This window comes from Blennius ocellaris, assembly GCF_963422515.1.
Source record: "Blennius ocellaris genome assembly, chromosome: 15".
NCBI lineage: Eukaryota > Metazoa > Chordata > Actinopteri > Blenniiformes > Blenniidae > Blennius > Blennius ocellaris.
The window spans coordinates 10755611-10771276 of NC_137664.1; the positions used below are offsets into that span (position 1 = coordinate 10755611).

The window sequence follows — 15666 nt, forward strand, 5'->3', positions numbered from 1 at the left end:
TTGGTCTGTATTCCTCAGATGAGCTTAACGTACACAGAGCATTCTATCACCTCGGCCAATGAGAAATGTCCATGTGACTGTGTGAACTTGAAGTGTAATCCTAGACCAATGCTCTTATTGTTGTTCTTAGCAGCTTTGTGAATACAGCCCCTGTTCTATGGAGGTCAGTGAGTGAAACGTTAAGGCTAATGTCGGGTTTTCTTTTTTGGTTTCCTTTGTTGGCTTTCAGGAAACAGTGTTTAATTGTGTGAGTGTGCAAATAAAATGTTGTTGACTCTAGTGGTTGACTTTAGACTTTACTATCTTCTCTTAAGGTTACTTTGAATAAACAAAGATCAATGTGAAGTCAGCAGAAATCGAACACATGGCTGGAGAAGGAAGGACAGGAGAGAGCAGATAACATATTGTGTTGTCTGACAAAAGTCCAGTTTTCTATATGTGACTCTGGATAAAGCAACCTTTATAAACTACTACAAACATACGTTTTGATATGCTTACCAAAGTGTCTCTTATTGAGGGTTTCCTCGGTGAGTCTCATTTTCAGAAATACTTTAAAGTTTAACCATCTTCAGCACCCTCATATCCTTTAATTGGTCTGTTTTCACTACCCGCTGTGACGAAAGAGAAGGTGAACCCGGAATAGTCCATCACGCAGCGAACAGAGAAACACAATCACCCATGCACTCATTTACAACTATGTAAAATACAGTCAATTAACCTCATCTACAGCAAGGTTTGGGGTTAGAGCAACAAAGCGGTTAAGAAATCTAAGCCTGGAATTCAAAGCAAAGTCTTCTCACTGTGTAAGTCACATTAAAAAGAAACTATCAAACATTTGTAAAATACTTATCATACAACTATCAGCTCATAGAAACAATATATATCTTCAATGCAGTAAATGGAAAAGTGAGAAGTCAAAAGGTAATATGAGATTTATGCAACTTATTACACTAAACAACATTCAATACAAGCATTTTAAAGTATTTTCCCAATGGGACCGAAATTATTGATCGGTAATGCTGTTGTGTAGAGTTGACACTGCAGTAATGGACTTTTGTCTCAATGGTTGGGATTAAGAGTTATTGTATAAACAATGCTGACTGTTTTACGTCATAGACTGCTCTGGGATCAAAATTGTTAAATCAGTGATGTGGTCATAATATTGTATGTCACAGAGACAAATCGGAAGGAAAAAAAAACAGACGTTATGCCAATCTCTTGCAACTTTCAGTCAAAATAACTTAAAATGTGAATACATGTACACACCTTAGGGTTTGTCCTAAAGTTCATAATTATTGTAATCACTTTCTGGATCAAAGTCAAAGGTAGGAACCAAACAAAAAAAAGAGGGCTCTCCATGAGGAACCAGTTTTATCCAATGGTGGCATCAGAATTCGTGTTGACACAATCGAGTCATGAACCTTTATTCATCAATCTGCTATTTTGTTTTATCCAACTCAGGGATGCCAGAGTCTCACTGTAGTTTAAGCATATGTGCCTATTTTAGAGGGTCTAGATATGTTTCAAAAACCAGGGTGTTAAAGAAGCTTTAATTCAGGGGCCACATACAGTCCAATTTCATATTGAGTGAGCTAGACTGGGAAAAACAAATAATTCCTTCATAACTTTTAAATTGACATTTTTAGTTGAGGCACAGAGTGTACACAATAAAAATATCCATATTTTCCACAAAAAAATAAACAATTACTACCCAGTATGACTGTAGCTTCTGGTGAAAAATGCAATGAAATGTCCCCAAAAGCTGCATGTTTTTAACAAAAGAAAAACCTCTTTTCAGCACGGCTTTGAAACCAGTTGGATAAGCAATGAGGTCGCTGTCGTTTGTGGTAGTGTCACCGATATCTCTGTTTGGTCTCATCATTAGGTTGCATCTGCTACTCTTAGGAAATTTGTCCCAAAAAGGCTGTGATTTCCATGATATTTCTACCATTTTGCTTGGTGGTCTGGCAGGCCGGACTGGAGCCTCTTTGCAGGCTGGTTTTCAGTCCCCGGGCCTTATGTTTGACAAAGCTGTTTGAAAGTGTTCAGGATTGGTGTGAGAAGTAATGTTTGAGTTATTTTTTTCATCATTCATAAACAGTTCCCCGCATGCATAATTATACATAATTGAATATCTCACTGATGTGTTTGAACCCATTAACACATTAAATATGTCTGTGCATGGGGAGGAGGGGGGGGGGGCACAAAATTTTTGAACAAAATGACAAGGTCAATACTTTGAAAAGAATAAAAAAATAAGATCTTGTGGGCAAGTCATGTTCCGAAAAAACCGGCTGGACATGTTCCTCAATGCCTGTCATGAAGGACAGCAACTGGACAGGGAAAAAAAAGTATTGAAGAAAATGATCGCGACAGCTTAATAAACTTCTGGAGCAGTTTAATGAGTATTTTCCCGAGAGACAGAGGGGATGAGGACGGGATGAGCTTTAGAACCAACATGGAAGTGTCACGTTGCCAAGCAATGAAGAGAGAGTCAGCTTTTGGAGATGTCACGTGACCCAGCGCTGATAAAGCCTCTCCTCTGCCTGCTGCAGCACTGTAATGAGCAGTAAAAATCCTCCCAGCGTCCAGCACTTCCTATCCCTGTGGGTGTGACTGATCAGATCTGGTTCAGCCGTAGACACAGAAACAGACTCCACATTGAACTTTTCTCCTGTAACTCCAGATTTTAAAAAAAACCATCCCTCGCTCTCCCATTAATTCCTCCAAATTCAATCTGCTACACCAGACAGTACCACTAAATTCACTTACTGATAAGGAAATAAAAGCAAAAGTTAATTTTGTATAACAGATAACTTTTAAATGGCACTTTTTGCAAAATTTTGAGTTTGTGTATAAATACTGCTTCTGAAGAAAGGGGTTTTTGATGTTTGTGATAGAGCTTTTTTTCAAAATATTTCTCAGTAGCTTGAATTTCATGTATTTTGCATGAATGGAGAGCTTGAAGTACCTGGGCGTCAACATCATAGGGCGTGACGTGGTCCGGTCACGTCAACACAGGGACTTTAGGCTCCCACTCAAGGTGCTCAGAAACGTTTACGCCTGCATCATTGAGAGCGTTTTAGCAGGCGGTATTGTCACCTGGATGGGCAGCAGCATCCAGCAGGACTTCTTGGACATGAGGAAGTTGGTCCAGTCAGCAGAGCAGAACCATCAGAACCAACTCTCCCCAACCGGCAGGACAAACCTAGAAAATTATTGAAATTGTAATTTCAGTGTGATATAAGTACTAAAAACATTCCATGCCGCATTATAATGCATATATTTGCTTGTGACAAATAAAGGACTTCACATGACTTGAAAACACAAATGGAGTCTGTTAAAAAAAAATGTCTGTTACTGAAGTGTTTTAATTGTTGCGTGAACCTTATGTGTCATGCTCGAATAAGTGACTGAATGGTTTTAATAGACCCATTTATGCATTGGGTGGGTACTCAGGTAAAGCTGCATATTTTGAGCCTTTTGAAATAACTTGTTTTAAAAGGTCATTTTTATAGCATTGCCACTTGCGAGTTGTTTTGGTTGATCATTAAACTTTTATGTGTTGGCATACATCTCAGGTTTGAACTGCACTGTCTGGTCATTCAATAAATGTGAGAAGTTGAAAATGTTTATTGATTTTAGGGGCTATGGTGGGTCCTGATGTAAGGTCAGTTTAGAACTGTTGTTAAGGGTTAGTTTGAGGTCAGGACACTCTAAAGCCTGCAAAGGTTGATCACAACATTGGATACTACCCAGCCTCTAATATGTATAATGCATTTTAATTCAATCAAAAGGGGACATATAAAGCATGCTGTTATGATAACAGCATGCTTTATCCGTGTATTTGAAAGGTTTCCAATCGTCTGATCTGAAATAATAAAGTTAGAATCTACTTCGACGAGACATACACCCTCTAACAGTTTCTAACATTGTTGTTGTTGGCTTGTTTTTTCTTGTTTTACCCTCGGGGACATTTTCTCTGGGTTTTCGGGAGCGCACGCCCCCTCGACACCACGTGGTCTGAGCTCAACAACAACATTGGCTGCGGGGTCACGCCGAAGGGTCTGGAGAAGTTCTTGCACACTAATAAATACAGCGGGTCTGGTCCGTTTCAGCTTTACCCGGTCGACCTGAAGTTGTCACGGTGTGGTGATTTGTGAAAGGAGGCTGAAGTTGCGGGGTTGTGCTCGTCCTCCTCTCTCTCTCTCTTTCCCGCTGTAATTAACTGGCGGCTGATCGGCTAGCTCGCGAGCTAACGGCGTGCGCGCACAGTACAAGCGAACATGAACGGAGAGCTGAACGGTTTCCATAACGACGCCCGCGGCGACGAAGACTGCTTCCTCTTCACGTCGGAGTCGGTGGGAGAGGGACACCCCGGTGAGTTTTTGTGTTTTTGTTTTTGTTTTTTTCCCGACGGGAAGAGCGCATCGTTGGAGTCGGTGTGTTAGCCTAGCATCCCGTTAGCCTCTCAAACAAGGTCATGTGGCTCAGCCGCTCCTCCAAAAACTTCGCGTCGGCGGCACCACGAGTCCACAAGTGACGGCGACACACCGAAGAACCGCTGCACAAGAGTCGGTCCGAGACAACGACACGAAATCAAACACGGATGAGGAATTATAGAAGGGAGTTGAAAAGATAACGGAAATAGAACTGCCAACAAGTGACAGGTGCTGAAGTCAGCCTCCAGCTCGTCAGATTCCGAACATGAGGGAAACGTTAAGGGGGAATAAACACTTTGCAGCCTTTCGTCTTGTAATATGTGTATTTTCAGGTGTTAACAGGGCTCCAAATAGTCCCTCCAAATTACAGCAGACCCCCCCCCCCCTGTTTGTGTGAATGTAAAGTTGCTGTTTTTGTGTTTCCAACTCGTGATTTATATTGGAGCAGGTCCAGATCAGACACTGTTACACAGCCAGACATTGTTTACATGTGTCTCAGTGTCGTGGAATAATATAGTATCACATTGGGAATATTTGTTGTTTTTTTGTTCTTGTTTTAAGTAAATAGCGATGTGCATTGTTAAATAAAGCTATGATCAAAAAGCACATCAGAGACTGTCTATTTGAAGATGCTGTCTGTATTGAGAAACCTTGAATATATAAGTGGAGACAGGAACATGAATATTTGCACTGATATATAAATCTGTTGAAATATGTAAATAAAACTCACTGATTAGTACATTTTAACAAGTACTTCTACTGTTGTTTGACTATAATTTAGGGAAAATATAAATAGCAGCGATTATTAGAATATATGATTGTTTGTAATTTTGCACACGTGAGAATTGTATGATCTTTTTTCTTTTAATTGTGAGCAAAATGTTTAAAGTTTATAAGAACTTGTTAGATATTGCCATGTTTCATTTAAATATATGATCGGTATCTATTTTGGGGATATTAAAGGGAAAAATATTTGACAGTGAATCATGCTTAACCCAATCAAAATTACAATAACACATTCATTTCATTCAGAGCTTTACAAAATGGTGTAAATGAAAACAGTATGAGGTTGTTGTGTAGGTCCGTGGGAGGAATTTGATGGTTTTGTGGGAGATGTTATAGACCAGTAGTAAACATTTGAAGCCTTGTGTGCTCTTTTATGAGTTAAGGTATTGTGCTTTTTTTTTTAAAGTAATTTGTTTGATTCAAAAAAAAAAAAAAAAAAAAAAGGAGGGGGGTTAAAAGTGGATTAAACTTGACCTGAAATGAAAAAGATCTCTACAGAAACAAGAGCAAGGCAGAAGAACTCAGAAATGAGTAATTTCTTTGCTCCCAATCGTTTTCCCTTAAGTTTCCCCCTTAACAGTGGAGTGGAAGTTAAGTGCTATCTGTCGGAGCTCGTGCTGTTACCAGACCGCTGCTGTCTGTCAATCACACTCTGCTTCTCCAACATGAGGGAACAGCAAGAATGACTGTTCCTTTATCTCACCGCCTCTTTTAGCTGCCAAGTGATTTGATTTTCTTTCTTTCTTTTTAACAAATGTACTCTTGTATTTTGAAGTTTGCATGACAATTGACCAGCTTAATTTGCTGTATCCTTTTTTTTTTAATTTAGCGCCTTATCGTCGGGCAGTAGGGGCAGCTTCATTGCCACAGATAATAGACTTACCAGTAGTCCTAAATATAGTTACAGCAGTGGCTACTACTGAAGCATTGGTGTAAACCTAGACTCAGCCATTATATGGCCTTCAGGCCACATGTGCCCATGCATGCAGTGCAACCACTTGGCTGCAGGGTTTTTTTTCTTTCAGCGCACAATTAATGATTGCAGTTGTTCCTTTTGCTGTGTTCAGTTTACATATTGAACAAACATTAACAGTCAAATCATGCTGAGAAATGAAAAAAGAAATACGCTGATGCAGAACATAAACGGTCACTAATCAAAACCGTGGCACATCCTACTTTTTAACTGGATTCATTTCTATTGAGTGAGTCGACCTTATTGCTCAGCCCTGCACATTAGGCCCGTCTAAAGAACTCATCCACAACCTGTATGGCTGCATTACAGCCGAAGCAATGCAAGGAATACTAACAAATCAGTTAACACGGGAAGCTGCTTCTGAAATCCTATGAATGCTGTCGCACTGGGGACACAATGTGCCTCAAAGTTTACTGCAGTTTTTCTGGTTTGTGTTGCTTAAACTCGCATTTTTGAAGCAACCGGGTGAAAAATGGCCACACTTTGTGAATTTTTTGAACTAATTCTGATTTTTTCTTTTTTTTTAACATTAACTTGGAACAATAACTTTACTCCGTCAGCTGTGCCACGGATGGTGAATAATATCATGCCACAATGTTCTTGTCTTGGACGTATTAATCATATTTAGCAATATCATAGGGTAGCATTATTAAACTTTACTAAACAAATCAATCAATTGTGTGTCATGTGAGTTTGACATGTCCTGATAAGTCGTATCAGCGGTTATAAAAGGAAATTAAAATATTTGGCTACTGTTAAAGACCTGGAGGCCTTTTCTCAGTCGACTGAGGCTGCCTCACTGTTTTACTGCCAGCGTGGTGAGAACGTGCAATGCAAAAAAAAGCCGCTTAACGTTTGCTTCTGACTCCCGAGAACCTGCAACGTTTCATCTTCTACAAGTAACGCGTATATGAATAATGTATTTCAAGGTATACAAGAACATCATCTCGCACATTCTCCTGCTATCAGAAGTGGTTCAATGTCACATAATTCAAAAAACTCACAAAGTGTAGCAATTTTTCACCAGGTTGCTTCAAAAAGGCTAGTTTAAGCAACAGAAACCAGAAAAACTGCAGTAAACTTTGAGGCACATTGTGTCACCAGTGCGACAGCATTCATAGGATTTCAGAAGCAGCTTCCCGTGTTAACTGATTTGTTCGTATTCCCGGCATTGCTTCTGCTGTAATGCAGCTATACAGGTTGTGGATGAGTTCTTTAGCCAGGCCTAATTTAAAAGTAGTTGTAGCAGCTTTTAATTAGTTTTATTTATTCTCCTTTTCATGTCATGCCTTTCTTATTCACCTCGTTTTAATGGGTTTCTATTATTTCCTTGCAAACTTTACAATGGGTTAGGCTTACGCACTGTCAATTACCTTGATGTCTAAAGCAAAAGTATTTCAGTTAAAACAAATCCAAAGCCAGCCGTACATAGAACGAGTTGAATTGACGGATGTGTGTGTGGATGGTGCAGATTGATAATGAGCCAAAGAACCAAACCAAGAGAAATAAAGCCCGACTTCCCAGGATGCTCGGCTTTTTCCAGATCTGACAAAAGAGCCGCAGAGGAAACGGAAAAGAAGCAACTGAATACATTCCTGTAATGGTGTATGGCATGAGGATGAACTTTATCGCGTTTTCTCCAATTATTGTTTTTTCTACATGCTTTCTGGGAAATAAAAATCTTCATCTTGTTCCACAGATAAGATTTGTGACCAGATCAGCGATGCTGTTTTGGACGCTCATCTCAGCCAAGACCCCGATGCCAAAGTAGCATGTGGTGAGTTTTCAAGACCTCGTAATCGATTTCGCCATCTTTCAATCACTCTGTATATAGAGAATTACAAAAAAAACAACCCAACCCAGTTTCTTTAATGAAACATGTTTGCAGGAAATGGAAGCTTCATTCACCATCAACTGTCATGATATTTATGTCTGAAATCACGTCTTTAGAGTAACAAGTGCTTCGTAGTTGTCTGTTTGCCTTCCTGTGGGCAAGCGCCTCATTCATTTCCACAAACAATTCAGTGGTCAGCAGCTTGATGAAACGGGGTCACTGTGGGTGTTACTCTGAGCCGCACCGTACTTTGTCTGCAGAGACGGTGGCTAAGACGGGGATGATCCTGCTGGCGGGGGAGATCACCTCCAGAGCCAGCGTTGACTATCAGAAGATTGTGAGGGACACAATCAAGCATATCGGCTACGACGACTCCTCCAAAGGTACTGCACTATTTCGAGTTAGTGTGAATTCTGGGTGAGGATAACTTTTTTTTTTTTTTCTTTCCTTCTACTGTTTATTACATAGTATATTGAGCAAAGAAAAACACTGGCTGTTAATATGTACTTGCAAACAAAACAAACCATAAAAGAAAGGGTGTAATTACACCAACCAAAAATCAACAATGCAGTAAAAGCAAGAGGTGTTGAGTGATATGGAGCTTTTTTTTGCATTACATGTTCTAACAACGCTGGCAGTAAAACGGTGAGGCAGCCTCAGCTGACTGAGAAGATGCCTTCAGGTCATTAACAGTAGCCAAATACTTTAATTTTCGTTTGTAACCGCTGACACAACTCGCCAAGTTTTGTCACACTCACATGACATGCAATTCATTTATTTATTTATTTTCAGCCTTTCCTAAGGAACTCAAAGTGGAACTTGCATATGAAAGTAATGCTCCCCTCCCACTGGTTTGCATAGTTTTTTTTCTCTAATAAAGGAGTGATAGATTTCCTTTCTAGTATTTTCCACTTCTTGAGCAAGAAGTCACCAACAGTGCTTTACATTGTTGATCACATTCACTCATTCACACACCAATGGAGGCAGTTGTCATGCCAGGTGCTCAGTCACTTGCTCAAGGACACTGACATGTGGACGGATAGAGAATCAATATATAAATATGAATAATTTGCACACGTATATTTTACCTTGTAGTAGAAACTCCAGTTCACCTTTGCTGGTTTGGAAGAAAACGACGCAAAGTTAGTCGACATGGAAACTTATGGAAGTTTTGAATATCGAAGTGTTAAACTGTGTTTTTCAGGCTTCGACTATAAGACCTGCAATGTGTTGGTGGCACTGGAGCAGCAGTCTCCCGACATCGCCCAGGGTGTCCATCTGGACCGCAAGGAAGAAGACGTGGGAGCCGGCGATCAGGTCGGAGATCTGCGGTTGTCCGTTTGGCCAGCCGCCGAGGAACTGTGGCCAGAAGTGCTTCCCATCGCCGCTTCTGGTCTATCTTTACATACACTGACACGATGACGAATTTGTCACGCAGGGTCTGATGTTCGGATACGCCACTGATGAGACCGAGGAGTGCATGCCGCTCACCATCATCCTCGCTCACAAACTCAATGCCAAGATGGCTGAATTGCGGCGAAACGGAGCGCTGCCATGGCTGAGACCCGATTCCAAAACCCAGGTTAGACCAAAAAAAAAAATTTTTCTCGGCTGCAACACAGCGAGTGGACCGTTGAGGCATGCAAGCATTTATGAATGAGCTCAGGGGAGCATTGCTTGCGTTGGTGCTTATCACCAGAAGATACTGAGCAAAGGTTGTCTTCTGGTGATTAGTTCATCACAATCACCAACCCAACACTATTATAACCCCACGAATTGACCTCGAACATGTTGGAAGTGTTGGAGGAAGCCAGAGAACCTGGCGAATACCAACACGTGTAATCTTCACACAGAAAAGCATCGGCCCGAAGTAATGGCGTATTCTTGTTGTTCAGTGCATTATTGTGGATGAGGATTCTGTAGCAGTAGTTTATGCAAATTTCAGTGTGAAAAATTTAGTTTTTTTAGTGTAAAAATGTTGGTTTAGAGTGCTGATTGTCTACAATGTGACATTTGTTTCATTCAGTGTCCTGTGTGTACATTTTATTTAGTGCAAATACTGACTTCTTTTCTTTCTTTCTTTTTTTAAACGCCATTGCGCAATTTAGATTTTCACACTTTGCATACAGCCAACCTTGATTCTTTGATAATTATCACGCTACACTTCCCCAATAGGAGAGAACAAACACTCTTTGTGCCTGAAGATCTTATCGCTTGAAATGTTTCATGGAAATGATCAATAAGTGTGAAACGTGTCACTTTTTTTTTTTTTTTTTTTTTTGGGGGGGTTTTCCCAATTAGGGGTTGACGTGCAAGGTTGTAGATTACAATCTGAATCCTTGAGCAAAATGTTAATATTAGCAGCATAACATTTGATATAGCTGGAAGCTATGGGTGCAGCTTGGTGTCACTTCAGGATCGCATTTATGAAACCGAAATTGACGAGGTTTGTGCGAAGTCGTAAAGCTGGTTTTTCTTGAACTGTAAAGAAGCCGCTGTGCCAAGCAGCCTCCGCGTCAACTCCTCCTTGTGTTTCGTCCTGCACCTCAGGTGACTGTTCAGTACCGGCAGGACAGGGGCGCCATGGTGCCGCTGCGGGTCCACACCATCGTGATCTCGGTTCAGCACGACGAGCGCGTCAAGCTGGACGAGATGCGTCACCGTCTGAAGGAGGAGGTGGTGAAGGCCGTGGTTCCGAGCGGCTACCTGGACGACGACACCGTTTACCACCTGCAACCCAGTGGCCGCTTTGTCATCGGAGGACCACAGGTGAATCCTGAGGAACATGAACACATCCCTCTTCTATACAGCTTTATGCAACCGACGCTTATTGGGCGCCGGAGCAGATTCAGGCTGCAGATGGGCGAAGGCAGGCCACACCCTGGAGAGGTTACTAATTCATCACAGGGCAAAAAGAGTTAGAAACATTTACACCCCAAGGGGCATCAATGATTCACCATTTAGCCTCAAACAGCTGTTTGGACTGTGGGATGAAACCAAAACAGTTGGAGAAAACCTGAACATGTACACTTCATCACATGACGTTAGCCTTTCGGTGTATTTCGGTACACGATAAACAATGCGGCTGTTCCAAAAATGTTTTGATTTCCACGAAACTCTGCGTTGTGTTTTCTCAGGGTGATGCAGGTCTGACCGGGCGTAAGATCATCGTTGATACTTATGGGGGTTGGGGAGCCCACGGAGGTGGCGCTTTTTCTGGGAAGGACTACACAAAGGTAGACCGCTCTGCTGCCTACGCTGCCCGCTGGGTGGCCAAATCTCTGGTAAAAGCCGGGCTTTGCAAGCGTGTCCTGGTCCAGGTGAGTGTACCGCCAGTCAAAGTGTCACACGGGTTTGAAAACTGTTGACGCGAATCTCAACGGCTCGGCCGACTTGTGGACTCGGAAGGTGGCCGGTCACAGGTTGGCAGAGGTCGGCTCGCACCAAGACGCTCATGCTGCAGCTTGTCATGTTCCACTGGTTGGTTAGAGGTTTTCCTGTGAACGCTTGTTAATAGTGCAGTATGCTTTGTAGGCATTGTGAATTAAAAGCTCATAGCTGCTAAAATCCACAGTCATTGTCCATGTTTTATTCACTTTTCCTCATTTTCCAATGTCGTTTCAAAATCTAGAGAAGGAACTTCTTAATATGAAAGCGGTGAATGTGGAGTGCTTTGTAGTTTTTCTCATTCTGAAGTAGTTTTTTGTCGTTTTCTAATCTTTGACGCTTCCTCCAGGTATCCTATGCTATTGGAGTCGCCCATCCTCTCTCTGTGTCCATCTTCCATTATGGGACATCCCAGAGGAGTGAGATGGAGCTTCTGGACATCGTTGTGAAAAACTTTGACCTCCGTCCAGGAGTTATTGTGAGGTGTGCTGTAACATATATTCCTTTTTTTTCCTTTATCTTCCACACACTCCGGAACGTGTTGATTCTAATTTTTCTGGGTGTTTCAGGGACCTTGACTTGAAGAAGGCCATCTACCAGCGCACGGCAGCTTATGGGCACTTTGGTCGGGATGTCTTTCCATGGGAGGCGCCCAAGAAGCTGAAATACTAAACCCCCCCCCTCTCTTTTCTTCTCCTGGTGGGCCATGTGTGTACGGCAGACCGATTCGTCTTGCCTTCCTTGTCCTCTAACCCTAACCCCCCCCCCTGAATTATTAAACCAGATAGTTGGTATCAATCATTAAATAGAAAACTGCTGTTTTAGTTTATAGCGGCACCGCCTGCTGATTTTTCACCTTTTTCACATGATCCTTAGGTCCCGACACTGTTAATGTGGATTTAACTAACATATGTCTCACCAAATCAGATATATATCTATTGACAGCTAGTATTTAAAACTATATTTATAACAGATTTTGAACAGGACCGTGCTCGTATTTAACAACCGTGAAATCCTTTCCTCTTGATTCAAAATCCCAGAGCGGTTTGTTTTCGTCCTTTGCTGCACTCCCTTTTTAAATGCAATATGTTTCCTATCACTCCAATGTCGTTAGTGGCGGTGGAATACGGCACCAACGTCCTCTCTGCTCCCCTTGCACTCGTTTTTATTTCTATCGGATGTTTCGAATGCGAAAGTACGGTCAAATGCACCAGTTGTTTTTTTTGTGCGTGTTGTCCCTTCAGGCCAGTTTTGTTCTGACGTTTTACAGAGAAGTCAGAAGCTGCTAATGAACTTGTGGTTTTGTTGGGCTGCACCATGAAATCTCTCCAGTTTTTTTTTTTTACTTTTTAAAAAAAGAAAAGTGTTTATATATATCTGTGAATGTCCTAAATTTGATTGTTTTCTGATAACGATAACGGCACAGCACTCCCCCCTTTCCCGAGGCTGACTCTTGGGTGTAGTTACAGAGAAACCCAGGCCCGTTCACCTCAGGACAAGGGGGCCGCCTTTATCACACAGCAACACTGTACTTGAAATATTTAATGTGTGCTTGACTTGTCGTGGGATCGTACAATCGGACGACCAAACACGATGTGCCGCACCTTTCCGTATTCAAAACGCCGCTGTTCACTTAAGATACACTTGTCGACAGAGTCGATGTCACCTGGACATGATGTCAAAGTGGGGAAATGCGAAGACCAGAGTGACGCACAAAGACAAACAGCTGGCACTGTCAGCATAGTGAATGTAAGACATAAAGTTACTCCTCATCCTATCAAGAATTAGTTGCTGGAACCCCCCCCCCCCAAAAAAAAAATATAGGGACTTTGGTCATTGATGGAATAATAGCTATAAAATGAATGTTTGACTTTTCTTTAAAATTATTCATTCGTTATAGTTTGAGTTATGACTGGCACAAGTGAGTTAACATCTGACAAGTTTGGTTACTGCTGCACAAGGCGGAAGCTTTACTGTCACTGTTCAGCGTCAAACAAAACCCAGACAATCTTTATCCCTATCGCACTTTTCATACAAATTAAATTCGCTTCACAGAATTTGAACAAAACACTACCTTGACTGTAAAACACTGAAACAAATGCATACATAAATAGAATGACTGTAATATGAGAACAGAAAAATGGGACACGACAAAATTCTAGTAAGAACTAAGATCTAAGTAAGCTCACTAAAAGAGTCTTCAGTTTACTTTTAAATGTATTAACATTGTGTGCTTTCGATATGACTAAAAAGCCCACTACCTGAAGACCAGAAGGCTCATACGATGATGGCAAGTCCAATAAAGAGAGCCCACGACCATTGAGAGGTTTATAAACTAATAAGCAACATTTCTTGAAACCAATTCAGGAGCAGCCAGAGCAGACCCTAAATGGCTTTCTGGTGTTCTGCTCCAGGGACGTGCAGAGCATCACAGTCATCAATCCTGCATGTCGTAAAAGTGTGTCTGTATTGTCTAAACATAGACAGACACACATTTTCTATACATACATTCAATGAGAACATAAAAAGATCAGCAGGTACTATCCAGTCACCTGCTACTAGTAAACATTGTTTTCCATTCATATTCATCAAATGTCTGTTTATTCCATGTTTCCGGCGGCCCAGAGTCCATCCATCAAGGAATGATGTGATCACCTTTTACTATTCATCTGATGAGTGCACTTAACAACAATCAGGGTTTTTACAACGTCGGCCTTCAACTTCTTCGATTTGTGCAGCTCACTTACCGGAGTTGAAAATGTACGCCCAACAATCTGACACATTTACAAATGCTCCTCCTCGGCTCGTCGTAAAGAGTTTGACTCCAGTTTTGCTTGTTTAAAGATCACCAAGCCCATTTTGTTCTGTGCATTAACATGCTGTAATGTCCTCTTGATGTAACTAGATGGCGCTGTGTTCCCATGAATCTGACTTACCTGTGCAGCTTCTTTTCGATTGGTACCTCTGCCACCACCTCCAGGTTGTTTAAAGTCTAGAACAGACACTTGAGTTGGTGAAATACCTAAGAATTGTGTTCTCTTCAGACCCCCGCAGATGAGACAAATGATTGGTTGGTGTTGTACAGAGAAACCAGCCTGTTTACATGGTCTCCTCTTTGGGGGGTTTGAATGAGTTCTTTTCGGTTTTATTTTTAAATGTCATTGAAGTGAAACTTGTCAGCGTGGTTGCTTTATGTGTAAAAGTGCCTTTTTTTTTTTCTTTCTTTCATTCCCTGCAAGTATCTTCACCTCTTAAAATGCTTGCACATGCAACACTTGTCACCTTTCAGCCCCTCTCTTTCACTTCCACCCCCTTCGTCACTGCTGAAGAACATGTTGCGTTTCTATCTAAACTTGGAATAAATTGCACTCTTGCTTCGTGCTTGTGAGCTTTGTGTTTTGTTTATTTTCTTAAAGGGAAATGTTCAACCCGGGCAGCAACCCAAACCTCTCTCCCTCCAAGCCTGAGCAGGTTTGGAGACAAATTGACGCAGAAAAGTGACGGAAGAAAAAAAATTATGATACCCCAATTGAATATGCAGGTCTTTATCTAGAAATGATCACACATTTGTGTCTAATCTCATATTTATTCATATCTGGAATTAAAGAAAAGTGCTTTAATTGTAGGTAAATGACACAAATTTACCCTGTTTTACGCATTAAATAAACGACATCAACACAAAGGCATTTTCTGACAGGATAAAGTTACGACACCTGACCTACCAATAGCGAGTATTTACCCCTGTGGCTGAAATGACTCCAGTGAGATGCTTCTTGTAGGTGTAAATAAAGTTTGCCCCACAAAGCAGAATTCTTTCAGCTGTGGGATGTTTGAGGGGCTTCTTGCATGTACAGCCCGTTTCAATTCACACCGCATCTCATTGGGATTTGTCTAATGTATTTATATTAAATATGCATGTTTGCATATGTAAAAAAAAAAAAAACACACAGGCTTTCGTTAGGGTCTCCAAATTTTTTTACAAGACTGAAAGCAGAAGTGGTTCGCAGCTGAAAGAAGCAGTGACGACCACTTCCTCCTCCAGAGGGTAAAACTGTTCAAACAAAAAGTAGTTTCTGTTCTGACTCGCCATTACTATTACAACCTGAAAAGTCAGGCAGGCTTAAATTTATATTCACTCGTTCCATCATACTTCATGATTCATGGATGTAACCTGTTTCCCTTTCAAACCTGAGTGATTCAACTCCAAAGGTCTTATGAAATCAAATATAGACTGGCTTTAATAT

At 41.3% G+C, this 15666-nt stretch overlaps 1 protein-coding gene across 1 annotated transcript; it reads left to right on the forward strand.

Annotated features, from left to right (window-relative positions):
* Positions 1 to 4062: 4062 nt before the first annotated feature.
* Positions 4063 to 14811, forward strand: mat2aa (methionine adenosyltransferase 2Aa). The gene is made up of 9 exons (XM_080509715.1): positions 4063 to 4380; positions 7901 to 7978; positions 8296 to 8418; positions 9240 to 9352; positions 9474 to 9617; positions 10586 to 10804; positions 11173 to 11355; positions 11772 to 11905; positions 11992 to 14811. Exons 1-9 carry the CDS (start codon positions 4287 to 4289, stop codon positions 12092 to 12094), a joined length of 1191 nt encoding a protein of 396 aa, XP_080365841.1. The 5' UTR covers positions 4063 to 4286; the 3' UTR covers positions 12095 to 14811.
* The last annotated feature ends 855 nt before the right edge of the window (positions 14812 to 15666 follow it).

Bases quoted from the DNA above. Each gene is read 5' to 3' on its own strand.
- mat2aa (XM_080509715.1), top strand. From the start codon at position 4,287: ATGAACGGAGAGCTGAACGGTTTCCATAACGACGCCCGCGGCGACGAA. The intron at 9,618-10,585 runs GTTAGACCAAAA...CCTGCACCTCAG, and splicing joins GACCCGATTCCAAAACCCAG to GTGACTGTTCAGTACCGGCA. The intron at 11,356-11,771 runs GTGAGTGTACCG...CGCTTCCTCCAG, and splicing joins GCAAGCGTGTCCTGGTCCAG to GTATCCTATGCTATTGGAGT.